General features: G+C 41.3%; 1 protein-coding gene across 3 annotated transcripts in view; it reads left to right on the forward strand.

Moving 5' to 3' along the window:
- Window positions 1-21,165, forward strand: part of PFKFB2 (6-phosphofructo-2-kinase/fructose-2,6-biphosphatase 2) — a 31,499-nt gene extending 10,334 nt beyond the window's left edge. For 2 of the 3 annotated variants that reach the window (XM_056867435.1, XM_056867437.1), the window contains exons 6-15: window positions 622-678; window positions 6,032-6,156; window positions 8,885-9,092; window positions 10,705-10,851; window positions 11,248-11,352; window positions 12,108-12,237; window positions 13,031-13,093; window positions 13,877-13,950; window positions 18,346-18,537; window positions 21,141-21,165. In XM_056867435.1, the coding sequence (XP_056723413.1) occupies window positions 622-678; window positions 6,032-6,156; window positions 8,885-9,092; window positions 10,705-10,851; window positions 11,248-11,352; window positions 12,108-12,237; window positions 13,031-13,093; window positions 13,877-13,950; window positions 18,346-18,498 (1,062 nt within the window). In that variant the 3' untranslated portion in view covers window positions 18,499-18,537; window positions 21,141-21,165. Of the gene's footprint in view, window positions 1-621; window positions 679-6,031; window positions 6,157-8,884; window positions 9,093-10,704; window positions 10,852-11,247; window positions 11,353-12,107; window positions 12,238-13,030; window positions 13,094-13,876; window positions 13,951-18,345; window positions 18,538-20,765; window positions 20,807-21,140 lie in introns of those variants that run through there. The other variant, XM_056867436.1, reaches the window with a different exon arrangement.
- Window positions 21,166-24,249: the final 3,084 nt, after the last annotated feature.

Raw genomic sequence — 24,249 nt, forward strand, 5'->3', positions numbered from 1 at the left:
CATAACATCTCATCAATGCTTAGACTCCCAGAGTTATTCAGACTCCGATTTGGATAAGCAGTTCCAATAGAGCAAGGTTGATTCTTGAGTGGGTGTCCCGATGTCAAGCACTACGCAGATACCTGTTCTTCAAAAATGTGTGCAAAATTCACCAAGTTAAGCAATCAATCACTGAATAGCCTACATAAGAAGCTTCCATGGAACACGTACCCTAGGTCTGTTGTGCTGGGTTATTTTTTTATTATTATTATTATTTGGCCATCTAGTAGCAGCTGATTTATGATGACCCCATATGGTTTTCAAGGAAAGAGGCATTCAGAGGTGGTTTGCCATTACCCGCCTGTGCATGTGGTCTCCCATCCAAATACTGACCAGGGCCGACCCTGCTTAACTTCCAAGCTCTGATGAGATTGGGCTAGCCTGGACCATCTAGGTCAGGGCTATATAGAATTAGGAAGTTTTTATGATTATTCAGTTGGGAAGATTTTAAAGATCTGACTGTAGTTGTAAATACAATGCCCAACTGATTTATTTGATATCCAATGATGATGAATGCAAGCATACTTTATATTGCTGCAAATTACCTGCATTTTACTAGGTATTTTCTTTGACCTTTTGCAGGTATTTTTTGTGGAATCGGTTTGTGATGATCCAGAAGTCATTGCTGCAAATATATTGGTAGGTATTGTACATCTTTCAAAGGCTGGCCTCCTGTTTTCTTCAGTAGCATTTGGGGTGGCTGTGGGGTGCCCCCAAGGCTGCAGGGGCCCCTGGCCTTTCACCATGTCCCTGGAGCCTTTGCCTGGCCTCAGAGCAAGGGCAGGCCTTGCCAAGGAGAGGTCCTGTTTCCCTTGGCTATCAGGTGTAGCCACACGTGGTGAACCCTTCAGCCTGCCTCCTCCCTGGCCATTGGCATCATCTTCCCTTTTATCCCTACCCCCCACCACCTGTCTTTCCCCCTTTCTCTAGCTCCACCCCTGATTTGTCTCAGTTGGGTGGAGCCACCTCATTGCTCCCTTCCCTCCCTCCTCTGCTCCTCCAAGCCCTCCCTCCTGCCCTCAGGCTCAGGTCCCACCCCTTTCTTCCCTTCCCTACATGGGCCTCTGTCAGAGAGGTGGTCCTCCAAGCGGCTGCCTTGTTCTGTATCTTCTGAGCCGTGCCTTTTGCTGGCCCAGGACCTGGCCCTACTGCTGCCTTGGGTTGTGGGTGGGTTGGATCAATATATATATATGGTACAGATAACTGCTTACAAATCGGATTCATTGCATTGATTAATACAATCATACTTAAGTCTGTGATTATTTGTATTCTATAGTGCCATCAATGTGCCTGCTACTGTATAATCTGTAACGGGAGGCAAGGAAGGTAAAGGGAGGTGGTGACAGGTATAAACAGGGAAGATGTATGCATTTATTTCATTTACATAGGCTTCATTTCTGTAAAGAGACAGTGTTTATCACAAGTGAAAATATGGCAGCTTGAGTGAAACATGCAACATGAGTGCAATTGTTTTCCCTTTTATCCTTTTCGTGAGCATTAATAATCATTAGTTAGGATGAGAAGTTTCAAATATGTGATCCTAGATGTTGTGAATTCTAGGTACAGAGATATAATAAAACAATGATTTGACAACCTATCATAAGTGGATAACTTTCTCGCCTGTAGACAAACATCTGGAATATGAATTTCAATTTTTGGTGGTAAATTCTGCCATCTGTTGGAGAAAGCCAAAAGTGCACGTTCATTAAGAAAATGGCAGTTTGGCACAAACAATTTCTATTTTGGGTGATCTCTGCAAGAAAGTTTTTCATCTACCTTTTCTTTCTTTGGATTTTTAGAACTTATCAAATGGGTCTTCTTATTTCTGGGCTCTTTACTTCAATTTGTAAATGTAAATTAGTGGAAGTACTTCTCTGAAACTCACAATTTCCTATTCCCTCTTCATTGTACTCTGGAGAGCCAGCGTGGTGTAGTTGTTAAGAGCGGTGGTTTGGATTGGTGCACTCTAATCTGGAGAACTGGGCTTGCGCTAGTCATAGTTCTCTTAGAGCTCTCTCAGCCCCACCTACCTCACAGGGTGTCTGTTGTGGGGAGGGGAAGGTGATTGTAAGCCATTTTGATTCTTCCTTAAGTGGTAGAGAAAGTCAGCATATAAAAACTAATTCTTCTTCCTTTTTTCTTCTACCTCCTCCTTCCTCCTCCTTCTTTTTTCTTCTGTTTTTCTTATTCCTCCTAGTGTCTTGCAAAATGCCTTGTTCCTGATTCTTACTGTGCTGCATCAGCTCAAATCTCTGACTCATTTGTTCTTTATTTCAATCTATTTAGAATTAGGAACCAATTCCCCATGTTTCTGTCCATTTTTCCCTGAATCCACCTCACATAAGAACCTTCAATGCAATCTGATGCAGCCATGAATGGCTGAAATGTTCTTAAGTAACACAAACAAAAGAACTTCTCTAGCCTTTTCAATATTCAGATTTCTGCAATGCTTGATTCTTTCTCATTCTGTCTCCATAACAGAACCTACCTCTGCAATTTGTATGTCTTGTGTAATCACCTTTACAGGATCCTGAACAGAAAAATTGTGCATTTCAAAACATCTATTCCTGTGAAACCCTTCCACATCCTTTACTATTAAAAACCCCCAGCAAATCACAGTGGAATTATCTTTAGCTTAATCATCAGAACTTGCTGAAACAGCAAAAATGATCACTTTCCTTGTTTTTCACTTCTACAACTGCCATCAGGCACATCAATACAGGATCTCAGTGGTCCTGACAACAAGTAGCTTGACCTCTCCAGCAGCACAACAATTTTTTCATTTTTTTCAAATAACATTTTTATTCAGTAAAAAGAAAGTTGGATACAAAGCTTTAGAAATTAATCCTTAATTCTTTAGACGAATCGTATAGACATAAACTTCAATTCACCATCCTAGTCAAAATGACATTCCGTTTATCAAACTTATCTACATTTTTATCATGCAACATACAGGTTAGTTTTTTCAACTCTACACATTCCTTTAGTTTCTTCCACCATTTTTTCCAACTAATTCCAGAGCACTCTTTCTGTCTCTCTGTACTCCTGTCGACAAATCTTTCTGTCGACAAATCTCTGTGCTCCTGTGCTCCATCTCTGCTCCTGTCGACAAAGCATTTTTTTCTGTCTATGATGGTTTTTGTAAAATCTTCCTTCTGCAGAACACCCTCCAGTACTGAACACAAAGACCTGCTGTTCTGCATTTTTTTCTTCATGTCTTCCACTGCTAGTTTTGCTCCCTGCCAAGTGAAAATGTACCTTTGCTCCCATCTGTGTGCTAAGCAGTCCAGCCAGAAACTAATGCAGTAAAGTCCTTAGGGGGGTGCTATTCTGGCTTGCTGTGGTTCCCAAGCATGGGCCAGCCCTGGCAGAAAATCCCTGTCTTTCTGACATGCTTATGTCAAAAGAGAAACATGCCTGCCTTCTGTTGTCTTCACTTCCAAATGATTCCTAAAAATATAAGATCTGAAATACATGGTAAACACATGCTCGCTTATGGCTTTGGACTCGGAGCTGCCATCGCAGCACCAGGTTCCCTCCATATGGAAGAGCAAGCATGCAGACAGACTCAAGGACTGAAACTCCTTTCTGGGGACAAGAAATTGAATGTATTGTTTTTTTTTTATTTATTTGCACCATTTACAGTTCGCCTTTCTCACTTGGACTCAGGGCGAATTACACAGAATGAGTCAATACAATCAACAGAATGGGGTATTCAATAAACAGTACAATAGGATTAGGGTTGCAGAACCAATCAGAAATCTAAAAAAAGAACATAAGTCTTAACATGACATATTAAATGATACAAAAATGACATTGTAGGATCCTAGTTTCAGTAAGCTAAGTTGGCCTCCTACTGCTCTTTCAATCACTTTGCCCAGAAAGGGCAGGTTAGAGACTGGGCAGGCAATAATTGGCTGCATCATTTTTCTGTACGGATGGTTTTTTAAAGTAGTGGATGGATAACCGTATCTTTGAATGGCCGAGGGAAGGTGCCCTGAGTTAGTGACTGATATATAAAAGGTACTGAGGGTTTGTTGATGTGGTCCTTACATGATTTTAGCAGCTAGGATGGGCAAGGATCCAGAGCATAAGTAGTGGCCTTCACCGATTCCAGGATTTTGTCAATACATATTAATAGTTCCTGATATATGTGCCACAACATAACTAAAAACACAAGTCAGATTTTCAGGTTGCACATTTATTAAAGTCTCTACACTTTAATCTCATCCTTCCTTCCAACATGCAGAGCTCTTTCCTCTCCCATTTTCCCCTCACAACAATGCTATGAAATAGTTTAGGTTGACAGAGTGACTATCTCAAGGTCACTTGGTGAGTTTTGTGGCTGAACAGAGATTTGAAGCTAGTTCTCCCAGATCCATCTGTGGCACACTGACCACTACACCACATTGTTTGTCAAGTGCAGGTTCAGATGCAAGTCAGCTGAAGGTTATATTAAATTTAGGTCATATCAGCCACAGGTAATACAGCAGTCCAATGCTATAAATCCGAAGGAGATTGGAACTGGGAAGGGCAGCTATGAAGGAGCTAGAAAAGATCCTTAAATGTAAGGATGTATCACTGGCAACCAAGATCATGTTAATTCATGCTATAGTATTCCCCATTACTATGCATGGGTGTGAAAGTTGAACAATGAAGAAAGCTGACAGGAAGAAAGTAGATTAATTTAAAATGCGGTGTTGGAGGAGAGTTTTACAACTACCGTGGACTGCCAAAAAGACAAATAAATGTGTTCTAGATCAAATCAAGCCTGAACTCTCCCTAGAAGCTAAACCGACTAAACTGAAACGATTGTACTTTGGCCACATTATGAGAAGACAAGAAAAGACTATAATGCTAGGAAAAGTTGGAGGAAGCTTGAAAAGTGGAAGACCCAACATGCAATGGATTGATTCAATAAAGGAAGCCACAGCCCTCAGTTTGCAAGATCTGAGCAAGGCTGTTAACGATAGGTTGTTTTGGAGGTCATTTATTCATAGGGTTGGTATAAATCAGAAGCGACTTGATGGCACTTAGCACACTCAACAATGTTAAGCACCGGTCCATGCACTACATAGCTGGTTCCTAATTCTAAATAGAGGATTGAATTAGAGAAGATAGTGGGGATTTCTGGTTTGGAGTTCTCAACTGTTTTTCCTTTGTAAATAGCAGATGTGCCGGGCCTGATTCAGATCATGACTCTGGCGTGGGGGGGGGGGAATTAACATTTCCCACCCCGTCCCATTTTCCCTACCTGAAATGGTGCCGTACAGCTGATACTTCTAACACTGATACAGGCAACATGCAGTTTGCATACATCAGTTTGTCCCAACAAACAACATTCAGTTTGTCCCATCTGGCAAAACAGCTGTTCCACAAGGCCATTTAAGTTTGGAAAAATGGTGTAGGGGAAGATGATTAGCACAACATGGTCCTGGTCCAGATTGGGCTTAGGTATACCTACTATTTACAAACAAAAAAGGGAGGTCACAGCATGTATTTTTTCATGCTTGTACATACTTTACAAGTTTAATTCTGATGCTGCAATTGTATTTGAACTACACTTTTTGGTTAAAAAAAAAAAAAAAAACGAGTCCAGTAGCACTTTTTGGTAAAGACAATAATGCTGGTAAAGACAATAATGCTCTATTTTAGAGTCAAGGAATGAGGGAAGCAGTTACTATTTCCTCAGACATTTATGCAAATTATGTAAGAGCTCAGATTTGAAAATGGATACAAGAATATATTGACTGTAGAACATATCTTCATGGGACAATTGTACTGCAAACATCTTGTACAAACGGGAAGAAAGGGTAGTTTGGTCTATTTGTCCCCAAGGCAAATGCTTTAGAATTTTTTTGTTTGTTTGTTTTGTTTCTATGCCAAGGAAAGCAAAACGTTTGTTTGGAAACTTAAGGACAGTTCAGTGATGTTTTCCTCTGTATGTACAATGTTTACTTAACTTTTAATGCCATCTCATTTGGTTATTCAGGAAGTGAAGGTCTCCAGCCCCGATTACCCAGAGAGAAACCGAGAGAATGTGATGGGTGATTTCCTGAAGCGCATCGAGTGCTATAAGGTCACCTATCAGCCCCTTGATCCAGTAAATTATGACAAGTAAGATGCTCAGCAAAGGAGTGACAGGCATTCTGAGTCCACAGTGTACACTAGGAATGGAAGTGGAGCTGAGCAGTTGTGAGGCCACTTTACTGCAGCCAAAAGGAAAGGCTGGGAGAGGCTTTGGAGGTTCTGATCAAGGAGAGGGAGAGGAAGTGCAATAGTGTTAAACTTCATCTTCCCATGCTTGGGTAAATTATCTGAAAAAAGGATGGCTCTCCAGGGTCATGCCAAAAAGATCAGATTGTGTTTCCATCTAGATGTAACAACCACAGCCCTCACCTGCTTTTGTCCCTGCATATGGTGAAGGGAATTTGCATCCTGATACATGTTGGGCCTCTGAGCATCTGCAGTTGCCTTTTGAAAATCAGTGAGAACCACTCTTGGATCTCCTGAAATGTTATCTGTTTGGTCCATGACTTTTTATCATAAACCTACCTGGTTTTGGTTCACAGGGACTGTATAGTACTGGGATTGCTGCTTTGTTCATACAATTGTATGCTATCCTATGCAAACCATACAGAAAATGTATCCAGTCACCTACGCTCAGTAGAATGGGCAAAGGAGAAGGAGAAAGGCAAGAGAAGCACACACATGAAAAGAGAGCATAAAGCTAGAAAGACCATCATAGCAACCAGGATGACACATAGGGAGAGGCTTTCAGCCCTGACCGCCTGATCACTTCAGGCCAAGGATGCTACCCAAGTGACCTCAGATGGAGAGGGAGGGGGTTTGCAAGCACCTATTTCCTCCGCTAATGAGCTTCGCTCCTGCTCAGACTGGAGCAAACAGCCAATGAACTCCTGATTGGTCCCTTCAGAGGCCCTTTTAAAGGCAGTGCAGCAAACTGCAGATGACCCCTGGGTGTTCCCAGCTTCTTGCATGGAAGCCCAGACTCCTCAGAAGAGGAAGGAAACTGTTTCACCTGTTGGTGTGTCTCCTTCCTGAGCTCTGCCCAGAGACATTGCTGATCAGTTGAGGTGGTAAACCATAGCACAGGTGGTGGTTCTTTCAGGGAGCTGTCCCCTGAGGCTGTGATCTTTACCTGTGGCAACTCCCAGTTGAGGGCAGGGGAAGGCTCTGCCTCCCAACATGAGTATGATAATAACTTTGAGTGGATTCACACCTGCCTATTCATCGTTGTGATTGCTCAACACTTGATAGGGCATTATTCCACTAAGCGTGTAGTTGGGGGTGTTTATTTAGACCTTTTACCCTGACACACACAGATAAAAGGTAGGTTAGCTGGTGGGTCGGAAAGAGAGGAGGAAGCAGGAAAAGAGAAGAGGATATGGGAGCTGCCAGGAGGAGGGAAAAGGGAAAGAGAAGGGGAGGGATTACATGGGGAAATGAGATGCCCCTCGCAAGTCTTTTCAGGTCCTCCACTTGTCAGCATGTCTAATTCTCAATGTGGCCCCATCTGTGGATATTTAAATCCAGAGATTGGAGCCATGAACAGGCAAAACAGATCATTCTACTAATCTGTTAAAAGCCCCATGTTTGCAGAAAAATCAGAAATCTAAAAAAAAATTGGAGGGTTTAAAAAACCCAAATAATAGGCGCAGTGCCTGTACCTTTGAGAAATAAATGCCTTCTGAGATCTCAGTGGCCATTGTGGAGGCTGCTAGGCAACCAGTCTATTGCTGGCTTTCAAACGTTGGTTTCTGCCAGTAAAAGGCAAGGGGAGGGCCTTTTCCAGTGCTATTTTGGTCTGCCAGTCCACCCCTATTTCCCTCCCTCTTGCCACTCAGCAACCATCATGAAGTGCAGCACTGGCTACTGGACAACATAATGCCACACAGCATGGCTGGGTCTAACAGCAGCCTCCATACAACTTGTACAATTCAGCCATGCCTGGAGGTGGCCACCACACAACTCACCTGAGCAACATCATGCCACATGACTTTTGCAACCTGGCCAGACTTTTAACAGGGAGCAGCTGCTTGGAGGAGGGAAGGTGGGAAAATTGAGAGCCTATGTGTTGTAGTGATTAGAGTGTCAGACTAGGACCTTGGAAACCCAGGTAAAAATCCTCACTCTCCTATGGAAGCTTGCCTAGGTAACCTTGGGCCAGTCTCTCTCAGCCTAATGTACCTCACAGGGTTGTTTTGAGGATAAAATGGGGACAAGGAGAATGTTGTAAGCTGCTTTGGGTCCTCTTTGGGGAGAAAGGTAAATGAAGTAAGGTAAAGCTGCAGACTAGGGGAGGAGGCAGATAAAAGAGAGGTTGGTTTAGGAGCAAAGGAAGCAAGGAGAGGGGAGAGGATATGGTGACTGCCAGGAGGAGGGAAAGAGGAAATAATTTTGGGAAGGGGATATAGGGGCCAATGAAGTGACACTCTCCTCCCCCCCCCCCCACAAGTCCTTGCAGGTTCCCAGCTTGTAAAGCTTCCATTTGTGGTGATTAATCTATGATGGCTTATTCCCCCCATAAAGCAATTACTTGCCGCTACAATCAATACATGATGAAGAAATTGTGTGCATCACCCCTTTAATATCCACCTCCCTTTTAATATTTAATGGTGGAAGAATGCCCTTCTTTTAAACTGTGCAACTCCAGCTACCAGTGGTGCCTTATAATTTCCTGCATGAAATCAAATCCAGTGTCACATTAACACTTAATAAAATATACGAATCCTTTAAGGGATCACATTGCTTGTACATGCAAAAGAAAACCTGGATTGAAATTCTATGATCTACTCTGATACCTGATGCTTCTTAATTGCAGAGACCACTCTTTCATTAAAGTGATAAATGTGGGGCAACGCTTCCTCGTCAACCGTGTCCAGGATTACATTCAAAGTAAAATTGTCTATTACCTCATGAATATTCATGTTCAGCCACGCACCATCTACCTTTGTAGACATGGTGAGAGCGAATGCAACCTTGTTGGCAAGATTGGTGGGGATTCAGGCCTGTCAACACGAGGGAAACAGGTATGGCCCAGAGAGGGTAAGATTTGGCACTCTGGGTGCTCTCTGTGCTTATCAAACTCATGCTTCTGAGTGTCAGTGAACTCTCAGGAACAGTGTGGGGGGCTGTAGGGGGACTGCAGTGGGAGAGGGGAATCAGTGAAAGTCTCATGCAAGCAGAACAAAGCATAGGATCCAACCATATTGAATAAAAACTGGGGTTCAGATTTTCTGCTGATGATCAGTTTCAGGGGAGCTAGATAGTGAAAACATGCAATAATCACACCAAAAAGAAAAAGTAATCATCCTCTCATTCCTATGATTGGATTCTGGAGAAACTTTGTTCAGACTATTGTGGGATTCTGAGGATGCTTGCAAGTATTTCAGCCTGTGGAAAAACAAACCATTGCTCCCATGAAGTCATCCATTTTGCTCAAAGAGTCAAAAACCTAACTCGCCATTTACATTTGTAATTCTCGGTGTAACTATCTGCATAAGAACATTGCTTGATTTTAAACCAAGAAAGTAATTTTTGCCATCTTTGCAAGTACATTCCTTCTCGTTTATTTATTTAAAATGTTTAATGCTGCCTTTCCACCTGATCAGGGTCCCCAAGGCGACACACATAAAAACATTTGAACAATTAAAAGTAACATTTAAAATGATAAAATAATTCAATACAAACACAATAGGCAATATCAGAATCAGGGAGGAGGGCCAGTAATGGTTATTGGGGGGATACCTAACTTTAAAAAGTGTTCACCTGCCAGTGGAAGACACCAATAGTAGGAAACAGACGGATCTCCCTGGGGAGGGAGTTCCAAAGTTTTGGTGCCATGACCAAGAAAGCCCTTTCTCAGGTCACTACTCATCTAGCCTCAGATGATGGGGGCAACCAAAGCAGAGCCTCTGAGAATGAGCAGAGTGAATGGGTAGGTTCTTATGAGAGAGCGTGGTCCTTAAAGTATGTTGGCCTCAAGCAGTACAGGGTCAATACCAGCACCTTGAATTGAGCCCAGAAGCAAAACTGGAAGCTAGTGAAGATGGAACAAAACTGGAGTGATATGGTCCCTATGACCCACTTCAGTCAACACTCTGACCACAGCATTCTGTACCAACTGTAGCTTCTGGCCAGTCTTCAAGGGAAGCCCCACATAGAATACACTGCAGTAATCTAATCTAGATGTTACCACGACATGCACCACAGTGGCAAGATCCTTTCCTCCCTGGAAAGACCACAGCTGGCTCACCAGCCAATGCTGCTAAAAGGCATGCCTGGCCACTGCTGCCACCTGTTTATCCAACAGGAGGTCCAGGAGCACCCCCAAGCTGCAAACGCCTGGTTCAGAGGAAAAGAACAAACCATAGTTTGTGGTATGGTTGTGACAACAAATAGTGATTTGCTATAAATGTGAGTATATTTAATTAACTGGTTGTATGTAAAGGGAGGGAAAGGAAGGAGGGAACGCATGCGCCTCAGGTATTTCAATCACAGTTTGTCACCCCATAAGAATTGCACCAATGTCAGAAGCCTTAGATCTTGGTTGGTGTTCTCATCTTCCTAGTGAAGGAGGGGCAACCTCTTCCCAATACAAAGAATGTCACAAACGTCTGAATATAATTTGTTGCTTCCTAGTTTGCTCAAGCATTGAAGAAGTTCATCAAAGAGCAGGACATTGTGGATCTGAAGGTGTGGACTAGCCAGCTCAAAAGAACCATCCAGACAGCAGAGGCCCTAGGTGTGCCATATGAGCAGTGGAAAATTCTTAACGAGATTGATGCTGTGAGTAGCATGGTAGAAAGGCCAAACACTGAATGGGGGGAGAGGGAAGTATTACAAATCATTCATTTTTGCAATACTATAAATAAATGATTATTTCCTTCAAGAAACTGCAACCACTACTTTAAGCAAGGGAGCTCTTGAGCATTTTGCAGTGGAATACATGAACAGGCTTGATCTCAAAATCAGAGAAATTCTGACCCAATCATGTTTACTTAAAATAAATCCCGTCAAGTTGAATGGCGCTTACTCCAAAATTCATATGCATGAGATTAAGCCTCAGGGGAAAATTCCACTGCTAGTGGAACAGATCTGTGGGCTGAAGCCCACAGATAAAATCTCATGATCTCTGAGTGCAAATTGTTTTTCTTTATTGGATATAATTTCTCTTTTTTCCAGGGAGTATGTGAAGAAATGACTTATGAAGAAATTCAAAGGCAGTATCCAGAGGACTTTGCACTTCGGGATCAAGAGAAATACCTTTATCGCTACCCTGGAGGAGAAGTGAGGGGGTTATATAATCAGTTAATAAAATATCACCACTTTGACCTTATAAGTTTTGGGGTTGTAGGTGGAGATGTGAGGCAGCAATTGCAAAACAGAGTAAAACCAGAAAAAATATATTGTACAGGATTCCCATTGTCAAACCAGAGTTTTGAAAAATAAGCATGGGGAGGCCCCATTCATTGACCTCCAATCATGACATCTAGTTTGACATTTAGATTTGTTTAAAGATCAAAATGTTGGTATAGCATCCACCTTCAAATCAATAGGCAGATTTTCAGGAATTATTACCATAATGTGGAGGGAAATTTCTGATCTTTCAAATACAGCAAGTCCCTTATAACTTTGTGTAATTCTCTTGGTACCTGCCTCTCTTTAAGCATTTCATTTAGAACGGTATGGAAGCATCTGATGTAGCATTAGCAAGTTAAGCAAGCAAAAACCTCTGTGAGCATTATAAAGGAAGTCAGGATAGAAGTATAATATGTAACAATAATGTGTAACAGTCTGCATAATTTATTATTATTGGGGGTAAGAGGAAACATTTCGCACTTTGCTCTTTCTTGTGCCATTTCCAACATACCCTGGGGCTGTTTTGCTGTGTAGAGGAAAATATAGATGTATCTACATGGTCCCTGTATGGTTCTCCCTGTGGGGCAAATACTAATAATTTAAAAAAACACTTTGAACACTCTTGACTAGGTAAAATCAGATGAATATCTCTTGTTTGGATTAACATGTTTCTTACATTGTAGTCTTACCAAGATTTGGTCCAGCGCTTGGAACCTGTGATTATGGAGCTGGAACGTCAGGGCAACATCCTAGTTATTTCTCACCAGGCAGTTATGAGATGCTTACTGGCCTATTTCCTTGATAAAAACGCAGGTGAGAACCCAAAAAATTCTAAAGCACAAGAGGTCATTAAGTGGAATGTCTTTTTTCCCCAGCAACTGCTATTCAAGTTCACTTATGATCTTGTAAATACAGACACTCTCTTGCATGCAGAATCCTTTTCTGATCCTGGAGAGTGGACAGGAAGGTTGTGGGTGTCTTTGGCAGTGAAAATTTATGATACAATGAGACAGCGCTTACAATGAGACTGCACTGAAGAACATTAAATTAATCACTGTGTTTGCCTGTTTTTCTCATGCTAGCTGCTTAATTTTTTATGCTGCTGAGCATAGTGTCAATGAAGATGCTGCACTTTAAAAGATTTGTATATTACACAACATCAAAGAATATATACTACACAGACAGTGCAAGAATGCTGTATTCTGGGTAGAGCGGCATTGACTCTGGATTCTCTGATAGGTTCTCTGGGTTGGATCCAGGCAGCTTTTTTCACTTAATCTCACCCAGTTCCTCTCCTAAACAAAACCTTTATCTCACATGTCTTTTGTTCATGTAGGTCCCACGATCCCCAGTATAGCTTTTTTGGTGGTCCAAGGAGACCTGTTTTCACAAGCAGAAAAGCTGGTTGGATCCAACTCTCTGTGTTGCTACTTGCCATCTGTAGCTTATTTGATCATGTCCTATGTTCTGAGTAGTCTCTGTGTTGGGAAATATATTTCACATTAGCTGAAAGTTGTGTTGTGTGAACAGAGCAGTTGCAAAAGCTACTTTTTGTGCATCAGATCCTACCTGTAATGTTGATTAATTTTTCTTTGTGATCCTATAGATGAGCTGCCATATATGAGGTGCCCTCTTCATACTGTTTTTTCACTCACTCCAGTTGCTTATGGTAAATATTTGCTTACTCATTTGTATGGGCATGTGTCAGGTGACAGGAAGGGGGTCAGGGAGAAGAACTAGTGGTGTGTAGCTGTTAGACTGCCAGCATAAAATTTGGTTGCAAATATCTGTGCCTTCGCTGAGTTCAGAAAACATTATTTATAGGGCAATCCTCAGCAGAGCTACTCTTCCCTTAGGATAAGGGAACGTATCCCTTATAACATCTCTTAGGGTGACACTGTTAGCATCCCTGAAACTTGGTTCCCCATTTTAAATCTGGGAGCATACACCCGTTCTATGTTGCTGAAGAGGTTGTCATGGTAAGAAACCAGCTCAGCCAAATGTTTTGTGGAAACTAGGATAATTATGGAATTACAGTAGGACCCAGTCTCTTCATCTTCCTTTTCATGTTCATATCTCTACAATTATCATGCTGATATTCCTCCCCTTTCAATTTTGAAGCCAGCTAAAGCCAATTTCTTTTTCTTTGTGTACTGCTTTTAAAATACAATCCAGTGGCACCATAAGGACTAACAACATCAATTCTAGCCCAGCCTTTCATGAGCCAGAGCTCACTTCATCAGATGCAGTATTTAGGGTGGCCTGGATTCCTGTTTTATGTTGCTACAAGAGAGTAACAGTGAATCCTAAACACATTTCCTCCATTCTATTGATTTCAATGGGCTTAGACCGGAATAACTGCACAGGGTGGTACTGTAGGTTCTGCAATATCATTTGTTTTAAAAACAATGTGTGGTATTAAAATTCATGTTGCACTTTGAAATTTATGAAGGTTGCAAGTTGGAAATGATCTCCCTGAATGTGGAAGCTGTGGACACACACCGAGACAAGCCATCCATTGCAACAGTATGTACTATGTAAAAATTCTGATCCATGGCCCCATTACCCTGAATTGCCTGGATTTAGGTTGTCTAATCCACTTAACTTCAACAGTTTAGTCCTTAGAACTTTAGCTTCACTGAGTCATACGGGGGCTGGTGTAAAGCCCTTAGAAATCAGTGGGATTTTCTTAGTTTAATTCTGATAATCTCATTGTACAAGAGATTAATGTTTTTTCTGGTACATTTAGCCCTCCAAAAACTGTATGTGTGAAAAATTAATCTGGTTGTGGTTGCTTGCTTTTCAAAACAAATCGGGATGTTACCAGATTAGAATTAGCAAACAAATTAATGGTGGGGAAATTCTCAGTTATATATATATGTATATAATTCTTTAAACACTGTTTAACAAGGACAGGCAGTTTTCTTTGACTTTATTTTTTAAAAAAAAAACAAGCAAATTACTGCCTATCAGGTTAGTATTTCTTTTTTAAAAATTGGCATGAAAGTTCTAGAGCTGTTCTTTGCATTTTTGCCGCATTAAAGTAAATTATGAATGGCATTAAACAGAAAGGGATAATATCATATTCCAGATACTCTGTTTTTTTGGCTTTGACATTGATCTCTGGAATGTGAAGGTCACAGCTATAGTAACCTTCAGACTTTGAGCTTCAGTACCTCATGGTGCAAACCTAAACAGAGTTACAACCTTCTTAAGCCCTTCGACTATCACTGTTTAAGATTGCACTGGCAGTCACCTATTTGTCAGTGCCCTTGCTGAATAACTGAGCCATTGTCTCTAGATATATGTAGGCAGCCATTTACAAAGTACTGATGCTTCGCCTGTGTTTATATTCACTGAGGAAACGTGTAATTTTCCTGACTGTGGGATGAGAGGAATTTCATCACACTGCCAGACCCAGTCAGAAAGCTGGGTAGCAGGGAATGCGGTAACATCTCATTCCATTCACACTACAGTCACTATATTACAGACGACCTATTTGCAGTCTGCTCAGGCAGAGGGCCAACAACAAATTCAAAAGCATTGATAAGGAAAGGGACCTTTGTACTCACGTGGTAGAGACCAGTGTCTGTTGTGCAAATCTGTGTGTCAAGAGTTGGGAAACAACTTGTGTGTTATTTCCTTCAAGAGCCAAAGTTGTCAAAATAGCAACCATTGTGTAATATACGGTTCTGGTATTTGAGGAAGCGAATAATTTTTATACAGATCTGGGGCCAGGGGCCAATTTACTACCATTTTGGGGTGCTTTTGTGTGCAGGCAGGATGAAGTTGCTGTGAGGCTCAGGGTCACTGTGCAGCCAGTTGTACCTAGCTAACCTTAATCTAAAAAGGGTTTACTTGCAATTCAAGAGAGCAACTTAAAATTTGTTCCTCTTGGCTTCGGTTCAGCAGTCGCTGAGCTGCAGTTGACAGTGCTTAACAGTCTCCAGCAATGTTTCTTGGCCAAGAACCAGGAAGTTCCAAAGCGCTCAGTGCTTTGAATATGCTGCCTCACCTACAGGCCCATAGACTGGCTAATTTGGCAGTTATAATTTCAGGAGATAAACCTCAGAGCATTGATAACATCAGATGTATTTTATTGGGTCGTACTAATGGGACCTGACCTCGATGGCCCAGGCCAGCCCATTCTCATCAGATCTTGGAAGCTAAGCAGGATTGGCCCTGGTTATTACTTGGATGAGGGACCACCAAGGTCTCTGGGCTGCTCTACAGAGGCAGGCAACAGCAAACCCCTCTGTCCATTTCTTTCCTTGAAAACTCTATGCAGTTGCCATAAGTTGGCTGAGACTTGATGGTACTTGCCACCAGACTTTGGGCATTTTGACACAAGTTCTTTCAGTTAGTTTGTGATGTGAATGCACATCCTAACTTGGTCAGAACTTGGTTAATTTGCATTACAAAAAAATGTTTTCTTCCTCTATCCAATGAAGCAAGACTCTCTCTTCTTTACCGCCCCTATCTCATTTACAGCCTGACCCAGGTTCAGCTCTCCATGCTGCCCTGGAAGTTTGTTTAGTGACCTTGGTCCAATCACTCTCTCCTATCCTAACCTACCTCCCAGGGTTGTTGTGAAGATAAAGTGGGTAAGAGAGAGCTGGGTACACCACCTTGAGCTCCATGAGGGCGGGTGGGATAATAATTATCTAGATGGATACATTAGGACTGGATAAAACACTATTATTTGTGCTAGGACTTGAGTAAAGCAACAATAAAAACAGTAAAGAAAGTGCTACAAGGGAAACGAGCTATATAGTCTATGTAAACGTGTGTAAGCACTACAAAAAGCATTCATGGACTAAGAGTTATAACTGTGCCATTTTTAGAACTCTGGGAAAATGAAAATGTGTTTAAAATTAATAAGTTAGATGCTTCCACATGGGAACAATTCTCCACTATGGATTTATTGATAGTGTAAATGTAAAGACATTTGCAGAAGGTCCACATGGAATGACTCTGGTTTTCCATCCCTATTCCTTCGTGCCGATCATCCCCCACACACCCTGGAGAGCCACTGCTGGTCTAAGTAGACAATACTGACTTTGATGGACCAAGAGTCTGATTCAGTATAAGGCAGCTTCATGAAATGGTGCTAGATCTAGTGGGGATATTTGAAAATCCACACCTTCCTGTCCATTTGTGGGCTAACCTGCTTTGACTCCAGTGCGTTCAGAAACATCAGATCAAAGCAGCTTCCGTAAACATCAGAGCAAAGGAGGGGAAACCGTGGAAGGTGGTGGAAGGAGAACAAGAGGAGGAGGATGTTGGGTGGGTGATCCAGCAAACCCTGCTGGAGTTTGCGAGCCAGGGTGGAGCAACTCTCAGGGTCCAGAAATGATGAGACTGGAATACAGTATCATGTAGCTGGCACCATGCTATGCCCAGTTATCTCATTGATTATATTGAGCATACATTGATGTATTAATTTGAGTTTTCATTAGATTTGAAGTCCAATCCAGAAACCTATAAGCTAGCTTCTTAAAAAGCCAGAACTCCAAAAACAACACTGTGCTCCCTGAGCAGCCAGAGGGAGTGACTCTGCATCATCATTTTTTACCAGCTCCTCTAAGATGCAACAGCTGGGCTTTGCTAGTTTGCTTAGATACTGAAGGGCGTTAACATTCCATCATGAGTACTGCTGGGAAGAACTGGGCTGGCACCACCCTTTGCCCAAGAATTTGAATCCTAAGACGCTCCATTCCCCTTCTCCTGACGTAGGATGCTGATTTACCTGCAACAAAATCTCCATTTGCATAGCTATAGCAAAACACAGCCCTAAAGATCTGGCTGCCTCGATTTCACAATGTGAACAGCTGGAGTTTAGCAAGAAAAATAGCTGAGGTCCTTTGATCTGTGTGGGAACACTGTGTTTCTGCATGCCAAGAACTTGAGTACACAACAGTTAATCTTTAAACTGCTCTGGTGAGACTGAGGATTTTTTTTTCTGAAGTAACCTGCAGTAATTTCTCAGAAATATCCCCCCACCCCAAGAAAAGTGGCAGTTGACATTTATTTAGGGCTTTTGACCAGGTATAATACATGGGAAATTTTAACAGCTTTGAAAATCTAAATTTTAACTAACAGGGGGGGAAATGAAGTTGCTTTCTGATGTTCTCTTTGTACTTGACAGTTGCAGAAACGTTTTAGTTAAGAGCTGTTGTTTCAGCTGCTGTATGTACCAGTGACAAGAAAGGGAAGTGAGTACTCTCAGTCCATGACAGTTTCCAAAACAGTTAAAGGGAAGGCTTTTTTAGGATGAAATCCATGTGGGGAGGAGGATTTAGGAAGCTACAAGGCCACCATGTCCCTTCCTATGATGGAGGAGCCTGCATATAACCCCGTGCTCCTCTACACTTCTCCCACAAAGTGTGACATAAGGCATCAAGCATGTATCTGAACACAAATGACCTGGTGTATGTGATCTATCCCTATATTTTCTGAGGGTGAAGTATTGAATAATCTGGGGCTGTCATGCATACAGCTGTGCACAAAAAAAAAAAATCCTTATGCTACACCTTAAGGAAAAGGGTACACACATGCCTAATCCTCCATCACAGGTAGGGACTTGGTAGCCCAGTCATGTGTAAAGTATCCCTAAGCCCCAAGAGGATTTCTCCTGGAATTCCTGTGCACCCATTCCATCACAGGAAAGAGCACAGTGGCCCAGTAATATATGACCTGTACCTTAGATCAGGGTAAATATATTGCTGGTTGGATTCCTAAGATAATAAATCAGTTATTTTGTACGAGGGCTCCTTGTCAGTCCTGAAAATCAATGTCGTATATACACATGCACGTACCTATACAATGTCTGGCATGAAAAATACTCAGTGGTATTAACTTTGATTTAAGATTTTGTAGAGTGACTTTTCATTCCTTATGATATCCTCCATTTTCAATCAGAACAACCTTCCAAAGAGCCAAACCCCTGTAAGGATGAGAAGGAACAGCTTTACACCACTAGCCAGCTCGGACACAGTAAGGCGTCCTCGCAATTACAGTGTTGGGAGCAAGCCTCTCAACCCAACGGGGTCTCTGATGTTCCCAGAGGCTTGAGATGCGCCCGATGAGCAGAAGCTGCAAGACGGTGTTCAGGTGGTTATTCCTCTCTCCTAAACTGCTATCACAAAACCGCACGTGCAACTGATTAAAAGCACTACAAAAACTGGGCAACGTTATGGCGTTTGTCAGAGCCTTCTTCATAATGCAGAGCAATTTACCTCTGCCAACCCATTGAAAGCAATTCAGGGTTGGAAGGGTATGCAGTTCTATCCTTTCAGCCTACCAATTATCACTTCAATTAAGTTTAGAATGTAAACACTACCATTTTGAATGCTAGTGGCATTTTTTTATGTCCTTGTTCCACTGGCAATTCCAAATTATATTTTTCATGTGTAATATAATACCATCTTTGAATATATTAATGTCAATTGAAGGCTACCAATAAACTTTTTTAAAATCCTACTTCTGACATATATGGATCATTGGATAGAACTACAGGTTGAGTATCCCTTATCCGGTCTGCTTGGTACCAGAAGCGGTCTGTATTTTGGATCTTTCCATATTTTTGAATATTTTGAATTTTTGCATATACATAATGAGATACCTTGGGGATGGGTGTGTGTGTGTAAAGTGCTCTCAAGTCGCAGGCGACTTGAGTTTAAATGCAAAAATCATTTGTGTTTTATATATATTTTATACACATAGCCTTAACGTAATTTTGAACAATATTTTAAATAATTTTGTATACATTGAACCATCAGTGGCACTGCTGAGGGCCTGTGAGTAATGCCTGTATGCCAATCAAAAGGTCCAGTTTTCAGATCAGTCCGATACCAGATGTCCAGATAAGGGATACTCAACCTGTACTATAAAAAGGCAGGATCCAAAGAGCCCTCTTGTGTTGGACTAACAGCCCATTCCTGAGAGTCGCAGCACCCAGGGATGGTGTGGCCATGGCGCTGCCGTGGCGCCTCCAATGATTTTTTGTGGCCCCCACACTGAGAAAAAAAGGATTTAAATTTTTAAAAGCTGAAAATGGGGGGAAAGGCCCCATTGCAAACAGCGATGGTGTCGCAGTAACGCTGTTGTGTTAGGGGGTGTTCCCAGCATGAAAGGGGTTTGGAAGCTGCCTAAGGGCAGCTCCATGCCCCTGGAACACCGGCTTGGGGACTTGTGCCGGGAGAACACTGGCAGAAGGCCATGCCAGCATCCAAGGGCCCCGCTTCCACCGCAGTTCAGGGGGGGCAGCATAAGTGGTAGTACTCTGTCATCTATACCAGTTTACATGGCGCATGTGGCACAGATGCTGGCATAGGGGTCACACTGCCTCCAAAGAAGTTTCACACACCCCTCAGGAATGCATTGTAAATGTTTCTGTATGTTTCCACTTTTTCCACTTTTGGAAGCAACTTCTTTCACTACATCTAATGCATTGCTGGCAGCTTCACAGATCTCTCTCTCTCTCTGACAGAGAGAGAGAACAAACACAGAATACTGTGCCACCGCCCTTTGAATTTTGGCCAAATACTGCTCTACCCCACTCCAAAAACCAAGTCGCACTTTGATTACTTCATTTTTAGGAATTCCAGTATAAACAATTGACTGAAAAGTAATGACATCTTCAACTGCTGCAAAGTTTTTCTTTTACCAAAAAAAAAAAAAAAACTGCATTTCAGAATCCAGGAAAAATGTCCCTCTACTGAACCTGTAAGAAATATGTACCTTTTAAAACAAATTTGGCAGATACAGAAAGCTTTTCACTGGATTATGTGGACCCTTTTTGCCTATCTGCAGATACAGTGCCCTCATAACTTCCTTAGGTGGATAGTCATTGTTACTATTCAAAAATTGGTTTTTACCAAGGTTGCTATACTTATCCTTTAGACAGGATGGATAAAAGACTTCGGCTAACAAAAATTGAGTGTACTGTAAAATAATCTCTTTTGGGGAAATGTTCAACTTTTCTTGCCTTCCCCCCTTTTTTTAATCAGATGCTTCTGTTTCAGTCTATACTATGTGTTCAAATGCTTTGTAGAGCAAGGATATAGATGTGGGCCCCATATTTACTGGGTTCTTCAGGTAGAGATGCTCCATTGAAGCAGTCCCTGGAGTGGTGCTGCAAATGGACAAATCACATAGAGACTCCTGTTCATTTGTTATGGTAGTCCACTGTGGAGACTCATTTTGTTATGATCCTGTAAGACATGAGTTGTCAGGCTTTGAATAGTAATATAAGAGCAGTGCTAGAGGCAGGTTTGTCAAGGAGGGGAAAAGATGTGGCACAAATGAAGCAGGTGCTGAAATCTTGCCTTATTTTGCAGAGCTCTTCTGAGCAGCATCAGTATAAGACTAGTAATTAAAGGTGGGCTAGCTGACTTGATCTTCAGCAAAGTTCTCATTTTAAAATTGGACTATGTTGATTGGGAGTGGTAATGTTGAGAAAATAGAGGTACAAACTTATTTTTGCACCTTTTACTTTCTAATGGCTTGAGAACAGCCATATATTTTAATCATGGTAGCCCTTACTTCACTCATTAACATTTACAGGATTGGTTTTGTGGTATGATTCTGGATATGTCCGCTCTAGTCTCCTTATTTGTGGGGATTGTGTCCATTTTCTTTCTGCTCTGCTTTTTGCTTTTTATACCTGCATTGAACTACAGCTTGAGCTTTCCTATGCTATTTTTTCTTTGCAGCTTCAAGTGGGAAGTGCTTGCCTGTGAGTACCATTGAGAACAGCTTGTTTGTGTTGTAATATATATGTGTATATAAATGACTAATCATATATTGAGAAATTATCAGAAGTCCATTTAGAAGGAAGGAATGTAAGAAGAGGAGGTATCAAATAATGCTCCTGCAAACTAGAAAGCAGTGATTCAGGTAGGGTAAAATCTATTGTGGGTTATAGAACAGTAGCTATTTATATAAATTAGGAGCAGAACAAGAATGGTTCAAATCTCCAGCCTATGTTTAAGTAACTTTGCTGAACGTACTTGTTAGGGCCACTTTACACCTTACATGTATAGGAATATGCCTGTTTTAAGTTTACATCCCTATGGCTGCATTCACATATCATGATAAACCATGGTTGTGCAACAGATTATGGTTTGTCTGTGAGAAAGAAATAACCCATCCTTGTTTGCACATAAACCCCAGTTTGTCTGCCTCTTGCCTCTCTCCTTTCATGGAGCAAGGAGGACATCCTCATTTGTTGCAGTTGCAACAAACTATGGTTTGTAAATGCAAATATTACAACACCTCACAATTAGTTCCAACTGTGGTAACAAACCCACTACAACCCTAGCTTGAAATCACAGAAACTAATAAACTCTGGTTTGTTTGGACTTTCTGCATTCAGACATCATGACTAACTGGGGTTTGATCAAACCACAGGTTATTGTGATGTTTGAATGCAGCCAAAATGTAAAGTATAAATAATGTTTGCAAACATGTGTATCATGTGGACATATGAATCCAGACTGTTGGCCTGTCTACCCCAGTACTGTTTACTCTGACTGTCAGCAGCTTGCTGAGGTCTTTCTCAGCCCTGCTGTCATTTTGTATTGGAGGTGCCATGAGCGAACCTGTAGCCTTTTGCCTACAAACACACTCTTCCACTGAGCTACATCTCCTCCAAGCCCCGTATGGGTACACCCATCAAGAAGGCACAATGGAATCTAGCTTCCTGTTGAGTTCATACTTGGTAACAAACCTGGGTTGGCCTCTGTTGGTCCTAAGCCTCCACACATTTATTAATGAATTTCCCATTTGTAGTCTTCTGTATTTGGATGCATAATGAATTATTTCAAAAATGGATAGACCACAGTGTTTTTTTCTAGGTCAGTCTTACTTTACTGTAGCAAACCAAAAATTCAGCACTTAGACATGAGCATCTTCAAAATGCTAATGCATGCTTTGGTACGTGTTCTCCAGGTGCAAGTTATTTATTTATTTACTTTACCTTTCTCACTGAGACTCAAGGTGGATTACGAAATTTTAAAAACAATTCAATCAGCACAAATAATGCCATAGGATTAGGATTACAGAATTAGAAAACATTGTGAACAGAAAGCATTACCTTCCATGAACAATGCAGAAAGTGGATTGCAAAGGCAGAAGACACTGCAGTAAAAGCAAGTTGATACATGGGCTAATCCTTGCAATAGACTACAATTATATTCCCTTATTTTAAAAAAAACCGTTCTGAACTGTTCCATTAGACTGTGATTCAAATTCCCCTATAAAAAATGCCCTCCTGAACATTTCTGATTTGCACATATAAGAAGGGTTGCTTATCATAAATCTCCTGCTGACGCATATCTGTAAAATGATACCTCACAGAAGGGTGGTACAGTTACTTGTAAGAGGCCTGTTCCAGTTCCAAGGGGTTGAGCAATAGTGGAAAGAATCTAGTTCTTTGTTGAAATTGCTGTGAGCCTTGATATCTAGGAATTCTTTGTGCCTGAATACTATTTTGAAAATCATGGGTTAAGTCCATCCATATGAAGTAATATAATCCTATCACGATGCATGGGGGGTTCATGACCCTCTAAGAGACTGAATTTGAACATTGCAGCTTTTAATATGTACCTTAGTCAGTTTGTGGAAGGATTCCTTCTTCCTTTTAAGGGAGTTTAAAGCTATCGGTTCTGATGCTGGTCATACAACCTTTATGTGCTGGCTTCTTTGAAACATTGTCAGGTAGCTGAACCATTAGCACAGGGTTGTGCTGAAGCTGAAGAATAATAAAGGTTGGGAAATATTAGTATGCCCTCTTTTTCACATTATAATGAGAGAGGGTATGTAAATGGCTTGTTATCCCACCCTCTACAGATAGAAATCAGATGAAATTGTCATCTATGAGCTCCTCATATCTGTCTCTGCCACCAAGTCAAAGGAAAGAGGCCTTTGCTGCAGGCCTGTACAGAATGGCCTGTCTGTCACTTTTCTTCCCCATGCATTGTTTGGCTACAATGCAGCTAAGCTCGCCTGTACTCTCCTCGGCTGCATTGACTGGCAAATCTCTCTTAATATACCAGTTTTTTTTCCATTTTACATATGAACCTGATATGGTCAGCTTCTAATATTATATTTATGAGTGTGCATGTGTTTCAGTTCTTTGACAGTTGTTGGTGTTGCGTGAAGTTGTTTGTGTGTGAGAGTGAATTTTTTGTTGCATTTTTGTTTGTTTGTAGTGTGGAATTTCAGCTTTGCGTTCACTGTGTTGTGACTGTGAACATTCCATTATAACACCCTTAATATTACTTTTATCTACCATTTATGGAATGCAGCTTTCCTAGAAACTGTAGCTATTTTGTAATTACTTATTGCTTTATGGGTGTGAGTTGGTAACCTTGGAATAGAAAAATACTTTTTATTAATGTGTTCAGGCATAATTGATTCACCATCTGTGATGCACTTTAGATATTTGTCCTAATGGGAACATCTCAAAAGAAATGGAAGATTATTTGTCTATACAATGTGCTTTATTATTTTCCCTTATTTACCTAAAAAGTTTTGGCTTTGTCTATTGCTGTCCTGGGGAAATGTTCATGTGTTTCCCATACATAAATATTTAACTCCTTCCATTGTTGCAAGCTTGGGTTTTAAAAAAAACTTGATAACTAGATCTGTGAATTTGAGCTCAACCAGCTTCTACAAATTTGATCTTGCACTGGCAGAAACTGTAAGAGGGGAATTATTAAAGCAGGATGGTGAAACTTCTGGGCTTCTGGGGTGTATTGAGCATTGATACAATGACTCTAGTTCACAGCTAGAAGCATGTTTAAAGGTATCTGATAATGA

The sequence above is a fragment of the Euleptes europaea genome, chromosome 2 (genome assembly GCF_029931775.1).
Source record: "Euleptes europaea isolate rEulEur1 chromosome 2, rEulEur1.hap1, whole genome shotgun sequence".
NCBI classification, from domain to species: domain Eukaryota; kingdom Metazoa; phylum Chordata; class Lepidosauria; order Squamata; family Sphaerodactylidae; genus Euleptes; species Euleptes europaea.